This window comes from Danio aesculapii, chromosome 24 (genome assembly GCF_903798145.1).
Source record: "Danio aesculapii chromosome 24, fDanAes4.1, whole genome shotgun sequence".
Classification (NCBI taxonomy): Eukaryota; Metazoa; Chordata; class Actinopteri; order Cypriniformes; family Danionidae; genus Danio; species Danio aesculapii.
Window position 1 is genome coordinate 24,747,227 of NC_079458.1, and position 25,878 is coordinate 24,773,104.

A 25,878-nucleotide genomic window follows, 5' to 3' on the forward strand; every position below is an offset into this window, starting at 1 on the left:
GTATTCCCTTGATATAAAACGACGGGAGATACAAAATGCTGTGATTTGTGGTCAAGTCAGAGTTGTGTTTCATGAAGTTCAAAGTCTACATTGATGATAATAGCGAAGACATACCGATAAGCCAGAAAACAAGTACCCCAAAATCACATAGGTAAAAACTTCGAAGTTCATAAGCGGTTAGTCCATTGACAAAAGGTGCAAAGTTTGATCTGTTTCAGTTGTCAGTCGACCGTGACCCATAAAGCTGTGAGTTGTGACCGGTTTCCGCTGCTCGAGCTGTGAGGGGTGGAATGAAGACAACTGAGCTCAATTCTTTTCAGTCTATAGGGTTGCCCATCTGAACTAATAGTGGAGAAAGTCCCGCCAGTGTATGAAATAGTATGTCGAGAAGCATGTCACGGTTTCTAGTTCGCCTCTCCACTATCGTTTCCAAAGGAGCGACTGTCAAATCAGTTTTACCTCAGAAGAGGATATTCGCTGGGATTCGATCGATTTCTTCATCTACGGGTAGGTGATTATTTTAATTTATATTTGTTTTAAAATTGTATTACCATCAGGCAGTCTTTCTGCTGTTTGTATTTTTTTTCTGGTTGTGGAATTTACGTTTTGCAATTACATTTCGTTATCTGGTGAGTCGGTGCAAAGTGCAGTACTGTAGTCATGCCGTTTAGAACATGCATGACCTGAATACACAAATGCAGTGCACAAGGCCTGAAAAATAAACTGTTTCAAATGCAAGTCAAAAAAAGAAAAGTTATTACAATTAAATAAAACAAATATCTATCTATCTATCTATCTATCTATCTATCTATCTATCTATCTATCTATCTATCTATCTATCTATCTATCTATCTATCTATGTCTGTTGAACATCTATTCAACAAATTAAGAGAAAATCAATATTCACTAAATATTAGTTTTGTATCTCATTTGAAATTAACATTAATATTTTGTTATTTATAAATCAAGATAAACAAGATTAATTTAATGCAGTTTTAATAGTCTAAATGACCGCATGTTAGCCGTATTTGCATTTTAAATTTGAAAGAAATGTCATAAGTAGTTTACAGAATAAAACAAATATTTTAGGTTTTACTCAAACTATAAATCATAAATTCAGGGATACATTTTCTAGAGGTTTCATAATTTAAAAAAAAAGCGTTTTTATATAATTATGACACTTGCTATGATGTATGATGCCACTAAAGATTACAAGTGTTATAGGTACACTACAAATAATTGAATATGCCATATGAAATCAAAGGGGAAACATTACTATTAAAATCATATCATTGGTTTGAAACATTTTCATTATAAAAAGTTGGGAAAGACTGAAGTTTGAAAGAAATTGAAGTTTTACAAATCATAAGCATCATATGTTAATTAGTGTATCACAAAATATGTGATGATTTACTTCATTTATGACTCTTGGCTGTTCCTGCAGGTTTGCAGTCATTGACACGTTATGACCAGTCCACAGACTGGCAGAGAAAACTATCTCCAGAACAATATGTTGTTACAAGAGAAAAGGGCACTGAGGTGGTGAGTTAAATAAAGATTGTATAGCTCAAATATGTTGTTTATACGTTCATCTCTTTGAGTAAGTACTTCTTTATTTTTAGCCGTTCAGTGGCATCTACTTGAATCACAATGAGGTGGGCATGTATCACTGTGTTTGCTGTGACTCGCCTCTTTTTAGGTAAGTTTTTTAAAACCCTAAGTCTGAATGAAATTCAAATTGTGCAATTCCACTTTAAAGACATTGTGATTTTTTTTTTTACTGATAATTAATAACGGTAAGTACCATAAAGTCTGTTACTGAATATGTTGAAAACCCATGAAAGATTTATATATATATATATATATATATATATATATATATATATATATATATATATATATATATATGCAGTTTCGATCAGAATTATTAAACCCTCTATTTCTTAGCCCCCCTGTTTATTTTTCCCCCAATTTCTGTTTAACGGAGAACAGTTATTAAACACATTTCTAAACATAATAGTTTTAATAACTCATTTCTAATAACTGATTTCTTTTATCTTTGTCATGATGAGAGTAAATAATATTTTACCCTATATTTTTCAAGACACTAGTATTCATTTTAAAGAGACACTTAAAGGCTTAACTAGGTTAATTATGTTAACTAGGGAGGTTAGGGTCATTAGGCAAGTTATTGTATAACGATGGTTTGTTCTGTAGACTATCGAAAAAATATATAGCTTAAATGGGCTAATAATTTGGTAAATGGTTTTAAGAAAATAAAAGCTGCTTTATTCTAGCTGAAATAAAACAAATAAGACTTTCTTCAGAAGAAAAAATATTATCAGATATACTGTGAACATTTCCTTGCTCTGTTAAACATCATTTGGTAAATTTTTAAAAAGAAAAAAAAATCAAAGGGGGTTTAATAATTTTATATATAAACATAAAATTGTTGCATGAGTGAGCTGGTGCTAAGTAAAACATTTTTAATGCAACAAAACTCAAAATAGAAAATACTGACATAAAATGCCTCATTGTGCAGCTTTTTGTTGTTATTGTCAGCTGAAGGGCAACAAAAGAAGCAATGTAAATCTTTAATACTGTCAGTTTTTGTCCACAAGTAATCTAAAACCCCCCTAACATCTATTGTGAAAAATGTCAGAAACAAGAAATACAGATATAGGTGTGGCTTTTTGACAAGAACAAAAGTTTGAAGTTGTCCACAGACAACTTCCTGTTCTTTTCTACTCTGGACCAGCAGTGTACAAGCTAATTTTTAGCCTAATTACAACACAGAGAGACACTAACTTACAACTTAAGCACTGCTAAATAGTTTTTTTGTTGCACCATTGAACTTTGTTTAAATGTAACTGTACATTTCAACTAAATATTTACGGAAGCCTCTGCCCATGCATGAATAACTAAAAGAGCAAGATTAGATTACATTGATGAGTTTGTGATTGATATTCGACAACCACAAGTTCTCACTTCCTTCAACTACATCTGCTCACAGTTTTTTGCATATTTTAATTATTCAGATGTCCTTCCAAATCTCAGAGTGTTTTGGATTAAGATTTTTTAAATTAAATCTAAGAGCTCCTTCATAGACAGCAATGGTCTGAGACGTCCAGAAAACCAACTAAAACATTGTCAATACATTCCATATGACTTCAGTGGTTCAACTGTAATCATATAAGACCATTTTGTGTGCTAAAAAACTGTATAAAAGACTTTGTGCATGTTTACTATGGGCAATATGATGCTTACGCGTCACACTGCTACCTCTATGATTATTGCAAACATGAAAAAACAAAGAACAGACAAAGAAACCCTTCATATAACAATAATCTGTACAAAATGTAAAATAAAGCATGAAAAAAGACAAATACAAAGACGAAGACAAGTATGACCTACAAAGACACTGAAATACATGTTAAAAAAAAAAATCAGAAATTAAACAAAATGATTAGTCCTTATGGTTAGAAAATAAAAGACTGGATCCCACATTTTGTCAAATTTTGGAAGCTTTAGGCACCTTTTAAATGATTTCCTCCTAGCAAAGGGTCACATTTCACTAGAACTATCTAAATTTGAAAACATTCTAGAAAAAAGGGAAAGATATCCCAGATATATGCAATCTTAAGAGATCAAGCTGATTCTTTTTTAAACTAGTTAAAAATATGTGAAACTTATGGGAAAAAAGATCTTGGTAGTAATTTTTTTTTCATTTTCTAGTAACAAAACAATTAAACAAAATTACACATTTATAAAAAGGATATAATTGACCCCAGTTTGCCTCAGTAGGATATTTCATGGTGCATCGCTTTCATGCAACAGATGTAAGAAACATAAAGGCACCATTATGCATATTTTTTGAATGTGTGAAAAGCTGAATAGGTTTTGGGATACTGTACGTGATAAGTTTTCCGTGATAGTCCTGGGAAAGAAATATCACAAGACTACAAGACTGATTTCTTATGTATCTAGAAAATGTATTCTGTTAAAAAGGAACACCCTTGAACATTTGAACTATGAAAATATTATAAATGATACACTGCATTTGAAATATATAACATATAGTTTAAAAAACAAAACACACATATTTTTTAGAAACCTGTAATTTTTTCTGGACCCTTCATGAACCATTTGACCTGTGCCTACTGCCTGTATGTTACCACACTGACCACTCATGATGTTATTTGATTTCTGTTACTGAATTTGATAATGTATATGTTTTTATATTTGTATACTCTGATGCTATTTAATGCTGAATATTCCTTTTGTTAATTGTGCTGATTGTTACATTGTAAAACAATAAATAAATAATAAAAAAACTGTTTTTACACTGATAGAAAATAGCTCCATAATACAAAATCATTTACAAAAAAAAAAAAAAAAACTGCAGGGTTCCATGGTCTGTAACTTATTTTTCCACATGAAAAGTGGAGGTATGCCCAAGTAGCCAGTCAGAAAATAGGCTTTTTTGGCTGTAATCTTGCTATATTGAACACGAACACTTAGGTTGAGAGACAAAAAAATCATTCAGGGATTATGTTGTGATAATATTGTGACAATGTTCAATCTCGATTCTTAAGTTTGAATCTTTTCTGGACTTTGAATCAATGTCTCTGGACTGTCTGGAGGATGAGGGAGCTCATAGATCTAAAATATTCTCATGTGTGTTCAGAAGATGAATGAAGGTCTATATAATAACCTACATTTTATTTTTGGGTGAGCTAACCCTCTAAGAACATGTGGTGCATCTGAACATTGCAAGTACAAATTTAGTTACAAACTAGCTAATAGTTACTAAGCCTCTAGTGTGGATTTTACATTGCAGTTTATGCAATAACTTCTGAGCAGCAAGAGCAACCCTATCCTTATCACCAGGACAGACTTACAGTAAATGCTTGATGTCATTTTCATTTACCGGACGTTATTGTTATTACTGCTTTTGTTCTCTTTTGTAAAAATATAGCAACAGAAAGCAACCAGTAGTTTATCAAGAGCAACCATTTGACCTCAAATACTTTTTAAAAATAATATAAATCTTTTTTTACTTCATATTTCAGTTATCGATATTAATTACACTGTATTTAACCATACAACTCTTGAAACATAGGGTTACTTTCACATTGAGTGGACCTTGGTGAAATAGGGTTTATCTCAGTGCCTTATACAGATTAAAATGACATTTGGTTTTTAGTGGAAAGAAAAATAAAAAGTAAAAAATATGAACTAAAAATAAAAATGTGACCGGTTACGCTGAAAAAATGTGACCAGTAAACACTGCCGTCCATACCAACATAGCCTCATTCTGAAAACGTAGCCCTATATACGTTTCTGAACATCGTGAATTATGTAACCAGAAGTTTGCATGGCTGCATTTCATCTTTTAAAACGAACGCTACAGGGTGATATGACGTCGTTCCTTTTCTCACTTACCAGCTGACTGCTTACCTCTGTAAGCACAGCTTTCCCGCTGTTACCAGTTTGTTCGGTAGCTCGTCATGTACATCGGCGGACTTGAGACGCAGGGAGGAGTTGACCACGACAATAGGGTTTGAGACAAATAACGGTTCCATAAAGTGGGTAAGACAAAAACAGAAGCCAAAAAATAAAATAAACAAGTAAATAACAGTGTGAGAATGTGGTAAAATCTGAAAATGTGCTAAAAAATCTGACGAGGGCTTTTCTTTTTCTGGATTGCATTTGAAAACTGTCGGTTGGGTTTAGGAAAGTGGGTGAGAGGGTCAATTGGTGCTTTTGAAAACACTATTGGTTGGGTTTAGGGAAGGAGGAGGGTGGGTCAGTTGATCGGTCAGTCATTCAGTCAGTCAATCAGTCGACAGCGGCCTCTGGTGGAGAAATTTGAGATCGCAAAAAGCGTACACATCAACCTCTGGTGGATTCGCGAAAACAAAAAGTGCAAAAAAAAACCTTCTGGGACATATTTGGCATTTTCCAGAAATGTATATAGCAGTACGTTTTTAGAATGAGCCAGGGTTGGAATTAATTATTTGCATGAGTAAGTTAAATACAAAGTCAATGCAAATGCGGAAAAAAGGGTGAATTAATACCCACGCAATTGTAAAAAACATCCCATGAGAAATTGGAGCAAGTGACACGTTTGAGTGAACCCAGCAAAAGAATGACCAATACTTGTACAGCATTTATTAATCATAGTTCAACAGTTACTAATTCGTTATTACGATCCAGTTGTGCTTGTTAACATTAGTAAATGCACTGTAAGTTACAGTAAGTTGCACTGTAACAACGAACAACTTTATGTAATAAAAGCATTGATGGTTATTTGTTGATGTTAGTTGATATTACCATTAATGAAACCATAATGTAAAGTGTGACTGCATAATTGCAAATCATAATAAATCAAAACTAAATAAATATGAATCTGCCTTTGACTCCGACAGCTCAGAAGCGAAATATGACGCAGGAACTGGCTGGCCGTCATTCTGTGAGGCTCATGGGACTTGGGAAAAAGATGAGAGTCATGCCAACATTGTGCGCCGCCCTGATAACTCGCTTGGCAGCACAGGAACTGAGGTCATCTGCAAACATGTGAGTCTCATTTGTATTAATTATATAGTCAGTTTTTATTTCAGATTCCCAGAATAACATTTGATTTGATTTTATAGTGTGATGCCCACCTTGGACATGTCTTTGAGGATGGTCCCGATCCGACCGGACAGCGATTCTGCATCAACAGTGTAGCACTAAACTTTAAACCCAGAGAAAAGTAATGCCAACAAATCCAGTAATGCAAATAACGAAAACAAATAGCATTGGAATAACAAATGTCCATTGTTCTGTGCTGTGAGTCGAGCCTGTTCACTCCAAAAATGATAACTATAACAATAACTATATTAGCATCCACACCAACAAACCATAGAGTTTATATTGACTGCCCACTTTTTGGTCTCCATATTTATTTTTCCCATTAATTTTTCCAACAGGAATTAAGCACTGTTAAATTTATTTGTCTTTCATTATAATATACGATACGATATTAACATTGCTGCAAAAAAGGTTACTTTAACATGTACAATTAAAAACAGAACTATTCATTTCCAGGCATGGCTTACAGCAGTGGTTGCCAAAGTTGGGGTTGCGAGACAACTTGCTTGCCGATTTCCAAATTGGTTGAATGTTAACAATGTAAAATGTTAATAATAAACATAAAAGAATAACATGCAAATAAAAAGCCATCAGCCTTTCGATTTTTTTTTTTTTTGCGACCCCTGGGGTGATTACTTTATATTAAAGACGTAGCAATAGCGTTCAACCAAGGCTCATTCTGATTACGTACCTCTATATACATTTCTGAAGAGCGCCAAATATGTCCCAGGAGCTACGTTTTTTTGCAGTTTTTGTTTTCAAGAATCCACCGCCACTGTGTACGCTTTATCAGATCTCAAATTTCTCTGCGAGTACCATTTATGGCTGCTCTTCTCATGTAAATCCACCAGAGGCCACTGTTGACTGACTGACCGACCAACCAACCGGCCAATCTCCATACCCTCCCCTTCCCTAAACCCAACCAATAGTATTTTGAAAAGCACCTATTGACCCGCCCACCCACTTCCCTAAACTCAACGCAGTGTTTTGAAGCAATCCATAAAAAGAAAAGCCCGCTGATATTTACCACGTTTTCAGATTTTACTACATTCTCACCCTGTTATTTACTTGTTTATTTTATTTTTTGGCTTCCATTTTTGTCTTATCTGCTTTCTGGAACCGTTCATCACCAGACTCAAATCCAGTCATTGTGGTCAACTCCACTCTGCATCTCAAGTCAACCGACATACGCGTCGAGCTACCGGACAAACAGGTAACAGCGAGAAAGCCATTCACTTGCAGGTAAGCAGTCAGCTGGTTAGCAAGAAAAGGAACGGCATTATACCACCCCATAGCGTTCGTTTGAAAGACAAATTGCAGCCATATGTAGCTCTGGCTACATAATTTGCGATCTCCAGAAACGTATATGGGGCTATGTTTTCAGAATGAGCCTATGTTGATAGCGTCAGATGCAGCACATTGATTTTATGGCACCAAATTAAACTTTCTGACACCTTTATGGAACTCACATACTTTAAAATACAGGCCACAACTGAACATGGAGGATGATCTCCGAGTGGCCTTCTCCAAAATAAAATGATGAATAGACTTTTTTTGGTATGTGTTTCCCATTGTGTGCAAGGTTTATATATTCATAACCACCTCAAAGAATATTGGGTGTCGTGAGACACTGGCATTGTTATTATGGGGGTCGCGGGCTGAAAAGTTTGGGAACCCCTGGCTTAGAAAAGTGTTTCTCAATTATGTTCCTGGAGGACCACTAGCACTGCACATTTTTCAAGTCTCCTTAAACAAACACACGTGATTCAGATTATCAGTTCATTAGCAGAGACTTAAAGACCTGTAATGGGTGTGACAGACAAAGGAGACATCCAAAACATACAATGTTAACATATCAAATTGTTTTTATTTTCAAATAATTAATCTAATTAGTTTTGAACTCTACTGCCACTACAAAACTTTGAATGTACTGAAAAGCCATACAAATGGTTTATATAATATATATAATTTAATATTATTATAGTTTAATATTATTCACTGTATTTTGAAGTGCCATGATTATGGCTACACGATGCTGGAAAAATCTAACATTGGGATTTTTTTTCCCCGGCGATATATATTGCGATATTAACACAATTTCGCCAGATCACTTGAATAGCTCTAATTGGAATGAAATTATTAACTTGGATTTATTGGAATAATTGTGTAAAGGAGTGAATCAAAGAAATTGCAACTGTAAATAAATAAGATTGAGCAAAGATCAAAGTGAAATAAGTAGTCAGATATTCAGGTACAGTAATAAGGTACGATACGATATTATCATTATATTTTGCCTCCGATTATGATAGATCACAATATTAACCATCCACAATGTATCAGGATGATATTTATAAATGAGTGGGGGGGGTGCATCAAAAATGTATAAGATGTATTTTATTAACAGCACATATATTTTGTAGAATTGCAACATTGACATGTTTGATCTGGCCCGATGAGAAGCGCCACCTCATGTACTGTCGCCTAAGTGGTAAATGGTAGCAGTGGAAGGCTAATGAATTAGTTCAGATCTTTTGTGCGCTCATTCATTTTCTTTTCAGCTTAGTCCCAGATCTTTTGTACCTTTACATAAATATTAATACTTGGCTACATCAATAATGTAACACTGGTGGAATTATCACAATAAATCAGCATCAATATCTTGTCCTGGCCCTATTATTGAATAATCAAATGTAATGTAAATAAACACTGTGCATTCTTCACTCCTGATCTATTATTATTGACTATAATAATGCCAACTCAACATTGCTAATGCTGTAATATGACTATTGTGAATGAGCACATTGCAATATCGATGCTGAAACGATATATTGTGCATCCTTATACTCATAATAACAATGTTATGCATGGTCATTATCGTGATTTATTGTATCATTTAATATTGACACATCTAATAGGGATCTTCTTATATGTAATTACGTCTTTGCTGTTATTATTAATAATATTTTAACCAAATTATCCAGCTATGAGGAGAATCACATCATTCAAACTTTGAGAAAAATTGAAATATATATATATATATATATATATATATACACACACACAAAATTGTTTAACAGCGTATCTGAGAAAGGTAACTACAGTGCCACAAAGCATGAATGACACAATTTAATAAAAAGAAAACAATGATATAAAAATTTATTAAAAATTACAGTGGGCTGCAGTTTTGTCATTAGATTTTTACATGCTTGAACTCTTTATAGCAGGGTGGATTCTGATTATGTCAGTGTTCATTCATAAACTGGAAAAATCTCTGAAAGTGATTTCAATTATTCCAAGTTGATGTGTGTAGACTTATAAAATGTATAAGTCTACACACAGTATATTGTTATAGTTATCATCTTTGGTCTGAGCGTGCAGTTAGTTTACAATGTTTACTTTACTTACACACAAATGTTTAATTAAACATCCATCATGTACCACTTCAAAAAGGTCTGATTATTTATTGCATAATATATTTTGTGTTTGAGTGGCACTGCACAATAATTGCTGAGACATTACAAATTTGAGAACGCACATGACAAAAGTAGGTGTGTAAAGGATGTATATTAAAATATTAGATTTTTCAATCATTCATTTTCTTGTCAGCTTAGTCCCTTTATTAATCTGGGGTCGCCACAGCGGAATGAACCGCCAATTTATCCAGCATTTGTTTTATGCAGTGGATGCCTTTCCAACCGCAACCCATCTCTGGGAAACATCCACAAACACTCATTCACACTCATTCACTATGGACAATTTAGCCTACCCAATTCACCTGTACCGCATGTCTTTGGACTGTGGGGGAAACCGGAGCACCCTGAGGAAACCCACGCGAACGCAGGGAGAACATGCAAACTCCACAGAGAAACGGCAACTGACCCAGCCGAGACTCGAACCAGCGACCTTCTTGCTGTGAGGCGACAGCACTACCTACTGTGCCACTGCGCTGCCCTAATAGATTTTTATAAAATGTTAATACTTATATAATATAGTTATTATTATTAAGTTATGATGTTATAACTTATATTACAACTATATGATATTAAAATATAAATCTATGAAAAATAATTCATTAAAATGACACTGACTATGCAGGTTTTAGCAAAATGTTAATATTTATTTTATTCTTTAAAGGTTTTTTCTCTGAAAATGACAACTGGTCACAGTATCAAACGTTTTTTTTCTAATATGGGTTTCAAAACGTTCCTGAAGGTAAAATATTGGTATTGTGCTGTCTCAAAAATGAATATAAACATTTGTGTTATTTTAATGCAAATAGGGGGTAAATGACAACGTTATGTGTTTGTGTATACATATATATTTGTTTTATTCTCTAAACTTGATAATGAAACTCGTGATGAAATTTCTTCTTAACATATATTTTATTATAATAGGTCTTATATTAAATTAAGCATACACACTTTATGAAAAAACAATGTAAATAATTGTAATAAAGTAAACATTGCCATAAATCCACCAGTATGTGGGCTATTTGTTTGGTTTTGTTGATGAGTTAATGATAAACCTGAGCTGAGGGTCATCATCCTAATCTGTGTGTGGAAACTGGACAGACACTTACAAGCAATCTTCTTCGCTAAGGAAATTATTTCTTAGTAAAAATTGTTGTGATGATTCGCTTCTGGCTGTATTTGTTCTTTGTGCTCGCGTGTCTCAGTTTCTGGGAACCTGCAGAGACACGAAGAGCGCGATATAAACCAGAACCTCCGAAGCCAAAGAAAACCGAGACACAGAAAGCTGTCGAAACACTGGCTCCAGGTCAGAACATCAACATTGATCAGGTAATGTCGACATCCTTCATGACACGGCAATCAAGTTAATTTGTTTTGGCACCTTGAAATAAAAGAACGATATTCATAATTAAAGCCCTGTGGCAAGCCAGTTTAACATTTAGGTTTATTTTTCATGCTACTTGTAGCTATTTTTGAAGTCCACATGAAATTCAATTTTACAAAGTGTATTTTGCTAGAGAACATTGTTAGTCTTAAAGTGAACAATTAATCCACTGGGGGAAAACAACTTGTTTTGATCATTTCAGTCAATATAACAATTTGCCTGCTCTCATGAATGACAAATTCTCTGGTGACTCCATACTATATAGTACATTAAAACAGTATGTGAGTCGATTAGTATGTCCAAATTCATGATATTCAAAAAACAGTATGCGAGAAGTACCCGGATGACCTACTTCCCGTGAAATTTGGAATTGTGCATCCAATGGACACTACGCTATCTCATAAAGCCCCCTTGAGAATTCATGAATAGGAGTAAATCAACGCAACTGATGAGGGTAGGTCACATCAGGGCCGTGCACAGGGGGTGGCCGGGTGGCTAGAGCCACTGCCCCTTTGCCCTCACTTTGCGATCGGCAAACATCCTCCCTTACTTTGCGATCGCCGCCCGCCCAATCAAGTGATATCAGATGCAGCCAAAGAAAAGTCCAAAATGTTCGATCCTCACGTGATTAATATAAACTCAAATAGTTCCAAGAAGTGCTTCACAGTTAATTTAAATAATCTTAGATAATGTTTAAATGCACAAAGTCTTATTTTCAGAAATTGTGTACCAAGCAAAACCACCGTAAACTATAGTGAGAAGGTCCATGAGCCACCATTGGTTGAAAAAACATTCCATTGGAGTCAATTGAGTTGTTGAAGTTTATAGTTGTCATTTTCCTTTTAGAAATAATTTTCTAAATGTTATCCGTGTTTAATTTCTCAATGACATGCAAGCAAACAACCAAATAAAAGAAATTAAAAGGAATTGATTTTCTTTCTGTCACAAGAGGCTTTCAACTTCCTATCCATAATTCCAGGAAGCCAAATGGAGGCAAACCTTCCCAAATAAAGGCAATTATCATGTTACTAAACATTTATTTTCCCAGAAATATTTATCAACATCATCCTCAGATCAAAATAACACTGGATGAGAGTTCTGATTGATCAGAGAATGATGAACTCCTACTGTTAATAAGCAGAATCACTGAATAAGAACTTCAGTCACAGCCTTAAGTCTCTGCTGTCCCCACAAACATGGGTGTTCTCAAAACAGCAGCGTTTTTCAATGCAGTTTGACTGTTTGTCTACACAAAATGCAGTATCAGGTCACTGAAACCCTTTTTTTTAAAGAACGGATTTTCAAATGTGCCAGGGTCTGTGTTTTAAGAAAATGGAGGATTTTTTTTTTCCTGGTCTTGAACACACACAATCACCCCGACTTCACACAACCCCCTGCTCTTCATCTTGAACACACATGTTCTCCTCCTATTTAAATTTTACATTGAAGGGAACATATTTGCCCACCAATCATAAATATTCAAATACGATTTTAAAAAAAAACAATCCTGGGAAAAAAATGCAGAACATGTTTTATATAGAGCACTTTTAACAAGGCTACATGCATGAAACCATTTAGAAAGATTTGGGTACAACTGGGTTACCCCCTTAACTATTACTTTTTAAGTACATTTTAAAAAATACATAAACACAAACGTAACCTATCTTGACAATTTATACATATGCATACCTGTCAACCCTCCCATTTTTCCTCGGGATTCTCCCGTATTTTACAATTCTATCCCACTATCATCTTGTAAAGGTATTTTCTCATATTTCTCCTGTATTTTTAATCTGTCCATGAAGGGTGGCAACCCGTAGGCCTATACCCAATCCATACCGCCAAACCACCAGAGGACGCCCCTTGCTCTTAAATGTGAATCTTTATTTTCACATCTGAATGTTGAAATGCATCTATCTAAACAGTCTCTGGATCAATACATGTAAAGATTTTGAACATCTTGGACACTTTTAATACTTCCAAACAGTTATATAAATCGCCCATGTCTTGAGGTAGTACATTATGAGGCGATTTACCTTCTATGTGCGATTTGATTGGACAGAAATCACAGGACTGGTTTTTCTAATTTTCATAGACAAGAAAAAATAAAGGAAGTGACAGCAGGTTAAAGGAAAGTAGTGGAGTAAAAGTACTAATACGGCACTAAAAATGTACTTAAAGGTTTGTGCCAATAGCCTTGTGGTTAGTGCGTTGACATATAGCACCCAGGTGTGCGTGGCGACCTGAGTTTGATTCCCAGCTCAAGGTCCTTTGCTGATCCTTCCCCTCTCTCTGCTCCCCATACTTTCCTGTCTGTAAATCTCCACTGTCCTGTCATTAAAGGTGAAAACCCCTAAAAACATAATTCTAAAAAAATTTAAGGGAAAGTAAAATACACATTTAAAAAATTATTCAGTAAATTACAATTCCTGAGAAAAACTACTCACTTACAGTAATTTGAGTATTTGTAATTAGTTACTTTACACCACTGGCTATATAAAATGTCCAATCGTTTTTCTTTCAAAAAGTGAGGTGACATTTGTATTAAATGTAAAAACGGCTTGCCATACTAGGTCATTCATCTTGCCTGGTGTTGTTTCAAAATAAAGCATTAATACTTCTTTATAAATGCACGCACATGAATGACAGAATGATTTACACGTGTCGGTATGTTTGATTAAAATCTCGCTCTCTAGATGAGTGGCAAGTGGCACCTGCTCACTGTGGCTTCTCGGTGTAAGAATCTCCTGGAGAGCGGCTTTAAACTGGAGAGCACGAGCCTCACCTGGACCATCACTGCGGACACTGTGACTGTGAGCACCGTGAGGAAACTGTGAGTCCTGCTTCAGCCACCAGGGGGAGCGTTTTACTCACTGCGAGCTGATGGTTTAGTTCTTTATATTTTTAATTATATAGTTCGATTTCTACAAATATTAGCCTTTTATTACACCTTGGTTATGGCAGATAACATAAGATTTTTGCTGCTCAAAAATAAATACGTACATAAAATAATAAATAAGATTTCAAATAATCAATATAATATAAAAATATGATGACTGTGCATCATATTAGAGGACAAAATTGCACAAGTAGACCATGAGTTCTTACACAACCTCAAAAAAGTTCCCTTTGGCAACTGTTGCAGACCATCATATCATTACAGCTGACGCAAGCAAAAGCACCGGAGAGTCAAGATACAACTTGCTTTGTCAGACTTATTTGACATGCCATTTTTTAATGCTTGGAAATATATCTAACAAATGTAACAAAAACAAATGCTAACAAATATATAGTATGTTTTAATTGTATTATTTCTAAAATAATCTGTTATTTTAATTAATTAGCCTACTATTGTTTTATTTGTATTAATATTCGACTTAATCTGAATTACGATTGTTTCCCAGAGATGGGTTGCGGCTGGAAGGGCATCCGCTGCATAAAAACATGATTGGATAAGTTGGCGGTTCATTCCGCTGTGGCGACCCTGGATTAATAAAGGGACTAAGCCCAAACAGAAAATGAATGAATGAATGAATTACCATTGAAATTAATATTATTAAAATTAAACATTTAAACATTAAATTATATTATTTTACATGATGCATTCAAAAAAGGATGTATTTTTAGACTTGCTTTGTCAAATTAATTTTACATGTGCATTATTCTGACTTTTTTTTTATAAATGTTGCATTATTCTACCTTAAGTTAGACTGTGTGCTTTTTAATTGTAGTAATCATTTTGACATGATTTAAGAATAAAAACATCATTCACTGTTATAATAGTTATTTATATGGTTAGTTATAATAATACTAATGCATCTTGTCAGGCATATTTAGAACAAATAATATGAGAACATAATACTGTATTGATAACATAGTACTCTATTGATTAATCATAACATCTTGATACTTTTACCCCTTTTCTTCAAGACATTTCATATCATTTAACATCTAATAACATTAAGTATAATCATATTATATATTATAATATATTACAAAAATGTTGTATGTATATATATATATATATATATATATATATATATATATATATATATATATATATATATATATATATATATATATATATATATATATATATATTTATTATCTGTTTTTTGTCCTGTCTCTGTAAAATGTACTGTAGAAGCTCTGTCACAAAAACAAATTCCTCGTATGTGTGAACATACCTGGCAATAAAGCTCCTTCTGATTCTGATTCTGATATATATATATATATATATATATATATATATATATATATATATATATATATATATATATATATATATATATATATATATGAAGAGTTCAGATGCAAAAACAATTACATTTTTTTTTAAGTATAACATGTAAATAACTATAGGTTTCTTTCTTTGATATGCATATTCTCCTTCTGTTTATTGTGCTCTTTCCAAATGTAAGCAATTTCGTGTGCTGGGAGATCAAGCAGAACTACATGAAAACGAAAACCCCTGGGCAGCTCTTCCTCAAAGGCATGTGCAGACGAAGGCCCACTAAATCTATGGTTGTTCTTGGTTATTAAATATTTTCTGACCTAGGATGTAACTGACGGTATATGTACACTCTCTGAAATAAAAGTGCAAATTGATTAGTCATAACGTCTACTTTTGCTCTAATCTGTAGCTTTAAAGAGCCAATTTAAATCCAAACTTTTTTAAAAAGGTGTTATCCCAGAGACAGCTTTTGCACCTTTATTTTTAAGAGTGTATTTATCAATAATGAATGAATAAATTAATAAATACATACAGTTGAAGTTAAATTTTTAGCCCTCCTTTGAAATTGTTATTCTATTTACAAAGTGCTGTTTAACAGAGCAAATACATTTTCACAGTATTTCATAATATTTATTTTTCTGCTGTTGAAAGTCTTATTTCTTTTAGTTTGTCTGGAATAAAAGCAGCTTTTTAATAAAAAAAAATTAAGGTCAATATTATTAGCCTCTTAAGAATTTTTTCAATTGGATACAGAACAACCCCATTTTCCATTTATAATAACCAAGTTAAGCCTTTAAATTGCAATTAAAGCTGAATAGTATCTTGCAAAATAAGTCGAAAAAATAGTATGCACCGTTACCATGGTAAAAAAATATTATTATTATGATGATGATGATGATGATGATTATTATTATTATTATTATTATTATTATTATTATTATGTTTAAAAATCTTCTCTCGGTTATCAACACTTCGGAAACATTTGTAAATGAATTAATATTTCACAGGAGGACTATTAATTTTGTATTTAAATATGGTTTGGCTTAATGAAAATTGCTTGTAAGATTTTCTAGTAGCGTAAAGTTTTTTCAGTATATTTCCAGCATTCAAATATGATAAGTGTGAATATCCTTTAGGGCTGCTGTACATGTCTTTTCATTCTGTTCTTGTGCAGGCAAGAGACCGTCTGAAAATGTGGACGTAATGGTGCTCGAGACGGACTACAGCTCCTATGCTATGCTGGTTTTTAAGAGAGCAGAGAAAATTACTATGAAACTGTATGGTAGGTGTTTTGTCTATTTTAAACTTTTCACTCGTGGTGCCATAATTGCATCTTTTTATATGTGTTTATTGGGTTTCCATTATGATTTGCCGTATAAAAAGAGTAGCCTGAAGTAAGTGAATTGATTAATGCAAATAATAATTTCTGTTGAAAGGTCGGTCCGGTGAAGTACCTGATAATATAGTGGATAAATTTGAGGATCGAGCGAAGACATTAAATTTGGGATTGGACGTAGTTTTCCAGTTTCCTGACTACGGTGAGATTGTTCATAATTAACTCGTAGGCCTAGCCTATATTAAAATAGTAATGAACACTTTTGACTCTCGATTCCTTTTTTGCAGGTTTCTGTGAGTCAGCAGAAAAAGTTCTAGGTAAGACCTTGTTTTACCTCCGATAAATAAATTGGAGGTTATTATTTGTTTCAAGAACGACATCAAGAAATGATAAAGTAAATAAATAGCTGTTAACTTTGTGTAGTAAGCCTAACATCTGCGAATTTATCGTTATATTGTAGCAATTCTTTTAAATGATTTAAAAGAACCGATTCGTCTCGCGTATGCAAATATTTCAGAATAATGCAGACCATTTTGTATAGTGCAAACGTTATACAAAATAGAAAAAATTGTTTGATTGAACATTAGGCTAATACTAGCCTACTTAACTCTTCGACAATATGTACAATACAATCCGCGCGAGGTGTTCTGTTAAATGATTCAAATGAATCATATAAACGAACCGACTCATTAAATGAATCCGATTACTCAACAGCATTTTCTGTCCCCTCTGTGTCAGCAACAATTACTGATTGGCTGAAAGAACTTTTACATCCTGCAAAAAGAGCCAATCAATCCACGTGTGCATCACGTTATCTTTCGTAAAGGCACATGTTACAAAACTTGCACAACCTCAGAATTTGGTTTTGTAACAAAACAGTAATTTTGCATAATGTCTATTTTTGCCGAACAACAACCTAACAATTCTATAATTGCTTTTTCCCCCAGATCTGACCTAAGACTGACTGGCCAACATCTTTGATAGATCCTGAGCAATGTGAGAAAGCAGCCCGCCAAGAGTACAAAAATAAAATTATTTTGTCATTTCACTGTTTTATGAGTTTTTCAGCATTAGCACTAATTTGCTAGGTGCACCGCTATAATCTTTGATATGGTTGCATCCTTGGTAATGCATGGAAAATTGTGTTTATCCTCAAGCCATTTTTATGGAACAAAACAGAGCTTATAAAACAAGGTAAAGGCATCTTGGTATAATTGGTGTGGTTTGTGATGTAACTGTCAGAACAGGACTCTGCCTGCCCACCCGTTTAGAGTTACACAACACAACAGGGTAAACATGATGCACTTCCAACATTCCAAAAACAGTATCCTGAGGAAATCATTTTCTTATGGAAAAATATCAAACACAGAAATGAACTTTGTTGAACTTGAAATGAGTTTCTGCAGCACTAAACTGACTCTGTACAACTTTCTGAGGTGAAAATAAAAGGCTGTAAGATGGAAGTGCATGTTTAGATAAACTAAGACTGATTTAGATACATTAGATGCTTTTTAATTTGCTGCAGATTTCTTCTACTTAGTTTCATAAACATCATCTATGATCTACACTGATCTTTTTTCTACACAATAATAAATGAATACAATAATAATAGTAAAATAATTGCTATGGATGGTTACATTCAGTGCTTTAAACAGTCATGGAATCATACAAGTGTACATTTTTCATAAAGTAGAAAATGGTTCATAAAATGTTCTTCATACTAGGAAAAAAGTTCTTAGGTCTGCTCTGAAAGCCGCCCCCTGCTTAACCCCCATACTCCCCACGCCCCAACTCTCCAGTAGTATCTTGATGCAGCCTTTATGATGCAAGCTGAGACTGCATATCTCAGAGATGCAATGTCCGACACAGTGCATTCAATGGAGCTTGTGACATCACTGTGTGAGTAGGGTTAGGGGTGGGGTTAGGTGAGCCCATTCAAAAGCATTGCATGCAGCTCAGATTGCATCGGCACCGAGTCTGCAGCCAGACCCCTCTCCAACACACACACACACACACACACACACAAAAAGAGTAGTCTGAGGCAGGCATCACTGCAAAAATCATTTTTGCAAAATGCAAACCATTACATAATTCTTATTTTGTCTTTTTAAAATGTAAATTTTTTTTATTTTTAATTATACTTATTTTATAACATTGAGTTAAACTAATGAGAAATATTGCTAGCATCAATGCATTTGTTTCTGTGTATTTAATTTTACGAACAACAATATGTTTTTAGTGGTTTTAGTTTAAGTTAAAGAGTTGCTGACAATATGCAATATTAATTTGTTATCCACATTAGTTAACATGCACTGACTGATATTGAGAAATAATTAGACAAACAATGATAAGATGTACATTTGCATTAACATTAAGAAAGTTTTATATATGAAGAGTTCAGATGCAAAAACCTCGAAATGCCATCAGAGATATGCTTCTAAAATTAGCATTTTTCACAGCCTCCTATGTTTATGTTCAAGTTTTTTTTTACTTTAAAGACAATAAAAAGAACGTATGTGTCACAATAGAAGTAACATTTCTGAGCTTATGCACACGAGAGTTTGAAGAAAATATCAAACAGCATTTGGAGGTTTTTGCATCTAAACTCAAATATTGTGAAAAATGAACAACATTTTTACTTAACACATTATTTAATTTTAACAAAGGTGACCTTAGTGTAGTTTTATCACAATTATTAAATGAGCATCAAATATGAACACTGACTGAAGCTGCATGTTGCATTAAATTATATAGCCTATACATCTAATATATATTACATTACATAACTAATATAATACTGTTTTTTAAAAACATACATCCCAGAGTAAGCACGAGCCACTTGTCACATATGAAGGCCAAATAGGGACATCGGTATGAGGGTCATAAAAACCATCAAACACGCATATTTACCTGGAAAAAAACCACACGTGCGTGTTGGCAGTTGTGTAACGACTGTAATTATCATTCCTGCTGGGTCTGCAAGTAGGGAGGGACTCGGCTTTGGGGGGCTCAGTCTGAGGATAAAACAGGGGCTGCCGTTCGTCTTCAGCACACACCCGACTCTGCCTTGTGAACTGCAAACGGAGAGAGAAGCAACACTTCTGCAACCATGACGAGTGTCGTAGTAAAGATGCTGTGCCTTCTGCTCTGTGCAGTTTTCGCCTCGGCTGATGTCATGCCTATGACTGACTTCGACCTGCAAAAGGTAAATAACTCAAATATACAAGCATATACACCATGCGTTTAACTGAAGGCATCTAAGTGAGCTAATTGTGCTAATAATTTTTCTTCAGGTGGAAGGAAAGTGGTATCTGGTTGGCTTTGCTACAAACGCAAAATGGTTTGTCAGTCATAAGGATGACATGAAGATGGGAACTGCCATGCTGGTGCCCACCCAGGAGGGAGACCTTGACCTCAGTTACTCTAACCTGAAGTAAATCTAAATTAGCTTCATTACAGTGTAAAATGTAAAGAGTTTTAATAAGATAATAACTTAAATTGTTTCATTTGTTTGTCAGGAGTGATGGTTCCTGCTGGAGGATGACTTACCTCGCCAAGAAAACCGAGACTCCTGGAAGATTTGTCTTCTACAGCCAGCGTAAGGACTGAAAGATTTTTGGTTAGATTACTTTACTGTATTTTCGTTAATTTGGCTAAAATGTGTATTACATTTATTAGGTTGGGGAAATGACAATGACATGCGCGTGGTTGACGCCAAATTTGACGAGTACGCTATTTTTCATACCATCAAGACCAAAGGAGGAGTATCTGAGATCCTCAACAAACTCTACAGTAAGGACATTTCTGTAACAATAGATTAACCTTTTAACGTAGATTGTTATAATTATTTAAAAATTTCTATTACAAACACTAACCGCACTTAAACACTACTAACACACTAACAAAAAATAAACAAACATGTTTTGTTACGTCATGTAGCATAACCACAAATCAATGTGCATGTTTTTCTGCAATCGCTATAGTTTATCCATGATATTCGTTGCACAACTGTGGTTATACAACAATAAATATTGCAATAAAATCAAAGCTATGATTCTAACCAAGTTATAGTCAAAATTTGACATTTGGAGTTATACCAAACTTTTCCACCAGGTGACACCCAAATCTCAATCAATCTCCATCACAGTGCAAACTTTCTCTCACCAAACACTGACATTTAACTGTCAGGCCTTTTCTGATATGTTGAAACTATTTTGTCAAGAAAATTAAATCTGAAATTAATCTGAAACTTATATCGTCCACTAGTGATCGGAGCTTGCTAATTGCGAAAGGCTAAAATGCTTTCAATGCTAAACAGTGAATGTGTCACAGGTCGCACTCCAGAAATGGTCGATGACTTGAAGGAGAAGTTCAGGCAGTTTTGTATGGACACTGGCATCCTTGAGGAAAACATTGTCATGCTTCCACAAAACGGTATATTTAAATTATTTTAATCCTAAAGTTGTTTGTAATGTATAAATCTTTTTAAACAAAAAACCTGATAATTCACTTTTGGACTGTGAACTTGTGTCCTACAGGAGAATGCTCAGTTGCCGAATAAGCGCCTCGTCAAGCAAAGACAAAGACAGCTTCAGCCGGTCCACTCATTTCAGCCAAAAAACAGATCTGAATTTACTGTCGGCTTGGTTTTGGTCTCTTTCACTTTGTATGGAAACATTCTTTGTGCCTTGAACACAGTCGTGGTGTGCTCCTATTGATAGACCACTTTGCAACTACAGAGTAATCAAAAGCAGAGGGGAGAGAATGGCAAAGTATTTCCTTACCAAAAATGATGTGTTTTGAACTCAATTTATCATGTTCTAGATTGATGTGTCATGTTTTTAAGTGCCAATGTTAGCTAACATGTCTGATTACCATTATGGCACACCACCTGTAAGACTTTTATAAGCTGTGCTTCATTTGATCTTTGATGGTTTTGTTTACTGCTGATTGATTAAATTGGTTTACAAAAGTCTAATGTTGGTGTGATTTCTTCCAATTCTCCATTTCATAATGAAAATAATAATAGTAATTCACAATTACTGTTTATTATGTTTATATGTACGAATATTTCATACACACATAACTTCTTTTAGAATCTGTTTATTTCAAATGATACATTTTCTGTATCTGTGTCAAAAATCAATCAAACTTTTCCATAATTTCTCAATAATAAATATTATTTTAAGGGTGAGTTTACAATAAACAGACCACTTTACAACAAACTGAATAAAGCATTAGCTCCATGCATTTAAGCCCCAAACCTGGACTCAATGTTTGTAATCACTTAAGGGGGAGTAAATGTTCAGTTTTGAGTGAACTCTCTATTTAAAACTGAAGGCTATATTCACAGACTGAGGTTGGAGCTGCATTCATTTGATTAAAAAACAGTAGGAACTGTACTGATAGATGAAGTATCATTTATGATGCTTTCCATTTTAACAATTAAAATGTAAATCATGTGAAGGCAAAGATAAATTTCCAGCTGGCATTATGCCAGTTTTCAGTCTCATGATCACAAGCGTTTTCAACATTCAGTTGTCATCACAGGAATTACCCTTTTAAAGTGGTTTACTGCATTTATCAGATAAATTTAAATAAATACGAAAAGGCGACAAGAGTTAGAGTAAAGATGAAGGACCGGTGTGCTGGAAACATTAAACACTCAGAGTTTTTAAGTGAATAAATGTGAAGCGTTTGCTGTCGTTGCCTATACAAATATACACTCACCGGCCATTTTATTAGGTACACCTTACTAGTACCTTACTAGAAACATTCCTCAGAGATTTTGGTTTATATTGAAATTATAGCATCATGCAGTTGCTGCAGATTTGTGGGCTGCACATCCATGATGCGAATCTCCCGTTCCACCACATCCCAAAGATGCTCTATTGGATTAAGAGCTGGTGACTGTGGAGGCCATTTGATTACAGTGAACTCATTGCCATGTCTAAGAAACCAGTCTGAGATGATTCACGCTTTATGGCATGGCGTGTTATCCTGCTGAAAGTAACCATCAGAAGATGGGTACACTGTGGTCATAAAAGGATGGACATGGTCAGCAACAATACTTAGGTTGGCTTTGGCATTGACACAATACTCAATAGGTACTAATGGGCCCAAAGTCTGCCAATAAAATATCCCCCACACCATTACCTGGCCACCACCAGCCTGAAATGATACAAGGCAGGATGGATCCATGCTTTCATGTTATTGATGCCAAATTCTGACCCAGAATGTCGCAGCAGAAATCGAGACTCATCAGACCAGGCAACGTTTTTCCAATCTTCTATTGTCTAATTTTGGTGAGCCTGAGCGAATTGTAGCCTCCTGTTCTTAGCTTACAGGAGTGGCACCCGGTGTGGTCTTCTGCTGATGTAGCCCATCCACCACAAGGTTGGATGTGTTGTGCTTTCAGAGATTCTCTTCTGCATACCTCGGTTAAAACAAGAGGTTATTTGAGTTACTGTTGTCTTTCTATCCGCTGGAACCAGTCTGGCCATTCTCCTCTGACCTATGGCATCAACAAGGCATTTGCGCCCACAGAACTGCTGCTCACTGGATATTTTCTCTTTTTTTCGGACCATTCTCTGTAAACCCTAGAGACAGGTGTGCACGAAAATCCCAGTAGATCAGCAATACTCAGATCAGCCTGTCTGGCACCAACAACCATGCCACGTTTAAAGTCACTTAAATCACCTTTCATCCCCATTCTGATGCTCGGTTTGAACTGCAGCAGATCGTCTTGACCATGTCTTAATGCCTAAATGCATTGCGTTGCTGCATGTGATTGGCTGATTAGAAATGTGCGTTACGAGCAGTTGTACAGGTGTACCTAATAAAGTGGCCGGCGAGTGTATTTGCGTATTTTTTGATTGGCTGAGCACCCAGTTGCGACTGAAGTGTATGCTTTTGTTTTCAATTATTTTTTGATTATCAAGTAAATGTAACCAGAGTGAACTCAAGAGAATTATTAAACGTGTTGTGAAGGTCAAATATGGATATATAAAGCATAAAAAGCACCCACATACAGCATATCTGGAAGAAAACACACGTGCGTGTTGGCAGTTGTGTAACGACTGTAATTATCATTCCTGCTGGGTCTGCAAGTAGGGAGGGACTCGGCTTTTGGGGGCTCAGTCTGAGGATAAAAAGGGGCTGCCATTCGTCTCCTCCACACACCCAATTCTACCTTGTGAACTGCAAACAGAGAGAGAAGCAACTCTTCTGCAACCATGACGAGTGTCGTAGTGAAGATGCTGTGCCTTCTGCTCTGTGCAGTTTTCGCCTCGGCTGATGTCATGCCTATGACTGACTTCGACCTGCAAAAGGTAAATTACTCAAATATACGAGCATTTACACCATGCGTTTAACTGAAGGGCTCTTTGGTTAATTGTGCTAATATGTTTTCTTCAGATGGGAGGAAAGTGGTATCTGGTTGGCATTGCTACAAACGCAAAATGGTTTGCAAGTAAAAAGGTTGACATGAAGATGGGAACTGCCATGCTGGTGCCCACCGAGGACGGAGACCTTGAACTCAATTGCAATAAACCAAAGTAACCAAAAATAAGGTTCATTGGTGTCAAAGGAAGTAAGTTTTGATGAATTACCTTTTGATTAATACCTTTGGTCATTTGTATGTTAGGAGTGATGGTACCTGCTGGACAATGACAAACCTCGCCAAGAAAACCGAGACCCCTGGAAGATTTGTTTTCTTCAGCCAGCGTAAGATTGCTTTCTTTCTTCTTTTTTCAGATTTTTCATCTAATAGTTAACACGCTTTATTTGGGCTAAAATACGAATGCAATTTTTTTTTCAGGTTGGAAAAATGACAATGATTTGCGCGTGGTTGATGCCCAATTTGACAAGTACGCCGTTATGCATGTCATCAAAACCAAAGCAGGAGAATCTGATATCCTCAACAAACTCCTCAGTAAGGACATCTTTTGTAGACAATATAAGTAGCCTCTTAACGTAAATGGTTGGAATTCATTAATGTGTTGCCTTACAAAAATCAACCATAGTAAATTAAACATGGTTTTATACAAATGTTTGTCTAGTAAAACCATAATAATATCAACCATGTGTGCGCTACCATGATTAAAAAAAAAAAAGTTTGTTTGTTTATAAATGGTTATATAATGGTTCTAAAATCAAAAACATGGCTCTAACCAAGTCTAAACTTGAAGATGGTTTTACAAAAACATCGCTTCCTTGGGATTTTTGTCACAGGTCGCACTCCAGAAATTGCTGATGACTTGAAGGAGAAGTTCAGGCAGTTCTGTCGGGACACTGGCATCCTTGATGAAAACATTCTTCTACTTCCACCAGGCAGTATGTTTTATGATTTTTCATAGTAAATTTAATAATAATAAAAAAAACTGATAATGTGAAATTTATAATTAACTTTGGACTGTGAATTGTGTTCTACAGGAGAATGCTCAGTTACCGCATAATCGCCTCATCAAGCGAAGACAAAGACAGCTTCAGGCGGTTCCAGTCATTTCAGCCGAAAAACAGATCTGAATTTATTGTCGGCTTGGTTTTGGTCTCTTTCACTTTATATTGTTTTTCTTTGGGCCTTAAACAGTCTGCACAATCTCAAGCAGAGGGAAGAGAATGGCAAAGTCATTCCACACCGAAATGATGTGTTTTGAACTCAATTCTTTATGATGCGTCTTGTTTTTAGGTGCCAATGTTAGCTAACATGTCTGATCACCATTATAGCACACCACCTGTAAGAATTCCTACTGTTTTCTCTTTGTTGGTTTTGTTTACTGCCAATAGATTAAATTGGTTCACAAAAAACTAATGTTGT

At 34.9% G+C, this 25,878-nt stretch overlaps 4 protein-coding genes across 4 annotated transcripts; all 4 read left to right on the forward strand.

The window, feature by feature from the left end:
- The first annotated feature begins 130 nt into the window (after nt 1-130).
- On the forward strand, nt 131-9,356 carry msrb2 (methionine sulfoxide reductase B2). Its single transcript, XM_056450939.1, has 5 exons — nt 131-507; nt 1,445-1,542; nt 1,623-1,699; nt 6,432-6,579; nt 6,657-9,356. The coding sequence occupies exons 1-5, from the start codon at nt 381-383 to the stop codon at nt 6,759-6,761; spliced, it is 555 nt and encodes a 184-aa protein (XP_056306914.1). The 5' UTR covers nt 131-380; the 3' UTR covers nt 6,762-9,356.
- Nucleotides 9,357-11,187: 1,831 nt separating this feature from the next.
- c8g (complement component 8, gamma polypeptide) lies at nt 11,188-18,108 on the forward strand. The gene is made up of 7 exons (XM_056450729.1): nt 11,188-11,435; nt 14,187-14,323; nt 15,912-15,982; nt 16,899-17,006; nt 17,161-17,262; nt 17,348-17,377; nt 18,008-18,108. The coding sequence occupies exons 1-7, from the start codon at nt 11,265-11,267 to the stop codon at nt 18,016-18,018; spliced, it is 630 nt and encodes a 209-aa protein (XP_056306704.1). The 5' UTR covers nt 11,188-11,264; the 3' UTR covers nt 18,019-18,108.
- Nucleotides 18,109-20,100: 1,992 nt separating this feature from the next.
- On the forward strand, nt 20,101-22,032 carry ptgdsb.1 (prostaglandin D2 synthase b, tandem duplicate 1). Its single transcript, XM_056450791.1, has 6 exons — nt 20,101-20,265; nt 20,354-20,493; nt 20,579-20,658; nt 20,739-20,852; nt 21,393-21,494; nt 21,599-22,032. Exons 1-6 carry the CDS (start codon nt 20,170-20,172, stop codon nt 21,619-21,621), a joined length of 555 nt encoding a protein of 184 aa, XP_056306766.1. The 5' UTR covers nt 20,101-20,169; the 3' UTR covers nt 21,622-22,032.
- A 2,193-nt stretch (nt 22,033-24,225) lies between these two features.
- Nucleotides 24,226-25,872, forward strand: ptgdsb.2 (prostaglandin D2 synthase b, tandem duplicate 2). Its single transcript, XM_056450244.1, has 6 exons — nt 24,226-24,391; nt 24,477-24,616; nt 24,706-24,785; nt 24,880-24,993; nt 25,293-25,394; nt 25,494-25,872. Exons 1-6 carry the CDS (start codon nt 24,296-24,298, stop codon nt 25,514-25,516), a joined length of 555 nt encoding a protein of 184 aa, XP_056306219.1. The 5' UTR covers nt 24,226-24,295; the 3' UTR covers nt 25,517-25,872.
- The last annotated feature ends 6 nt before the right edge of the window (nt 25,873-25,878 follow it).

Excerpts from the sequence above, each read along its gene's own strand:
- msrb2 (XM_056450939.1), top strand. The coding sequence starts at position 381 with ATGTCGAGAAGCATGTCACGGTTTCTAGTTCGCCTCTCCACTATCGTT. Across the intron at positions 1,700-6,431 it reads TGTGACTCGCCTCTTTTTAG|CTCAGAAGCGAAATATGACG; the intron begins GTAAGTTTTTTA and ends TGACTCCGACAG. Across the intron at positions 6,580-6,656 it reads CTGAGGTCATCTGCAAACAT|TGTGATGCCCACCTTGGACA; the intron begins GTGAGTCTCATT and ends TTGATTTTATAG.
- c8g (XM_056450729.1), top strand. The coding sequence starts at position 11,265 with ATGATTCGCTTCTGGCTGTATTTGTTCTTTGTGCTCGCGTGTCTCAGT. Across the intron at positions 11,436-14,186 it reads AGAACATCAACATTGATCAG|ATGAGTGGCAAGTGGCACCT; the intron begins GTAATGTCGACA and ends CTCGCTCTCTAG. Across the intron at positions 15,983-16,898 it reads TGGGCAGCTCTTCCTCAAAG|GCAAGAGACCGTCTGAAAAT; the intron begins GCATGTGCAGAC and ends GTTCTTGTGCAG.
- ptgdsb.1 (XM_056450791.1), top strand. The coding sequence starts at position 20,170 with ATGACGAGTGTCGTAGTAAAGATGCTGTGCCTTCTGCTCTGTGCAGTT. Across the intron at positions 20,266-20,353 it reads CTGACTTCGACCTGCAAAAG|GTGGAAGGAAAGTGGTATCT; the intron begins GTAAATAACTCA and ends ATTTTTCTTCAG. Across the intron at positions 20,494-20,578 it reads CTCAGTTACTCTAACCTGAA|GAGTGATGGTTCCTGCTGGA; the intron begins GTAAATCTAAAT and ends TTTGTTTGTCAG.
- ptgdsb.2 (XM_056450244.1), top strand. The coding sequence starts at position 24,296 with ATGACGAGTGTCGTAGTGAAGATGCTGTGCCTTCTGCTCTGTGCAGTT. Across the intron at positions 24,392-24,476 it reads CTGACTTCGACCTGCAAAAG|ATGGGAGGAAAGTGGTATCT; the intron begins GTAAATTACTCA and ends TGTTTTCTTCAG. Across the intron at positions 24,786-24,879 it reads ATTTGTTTTCTTCAGCCAGC|GTTGGAAAAATGACAATGAT; the intron begins GTAAGATTGCTT and ends TTTTTTTTTCAG.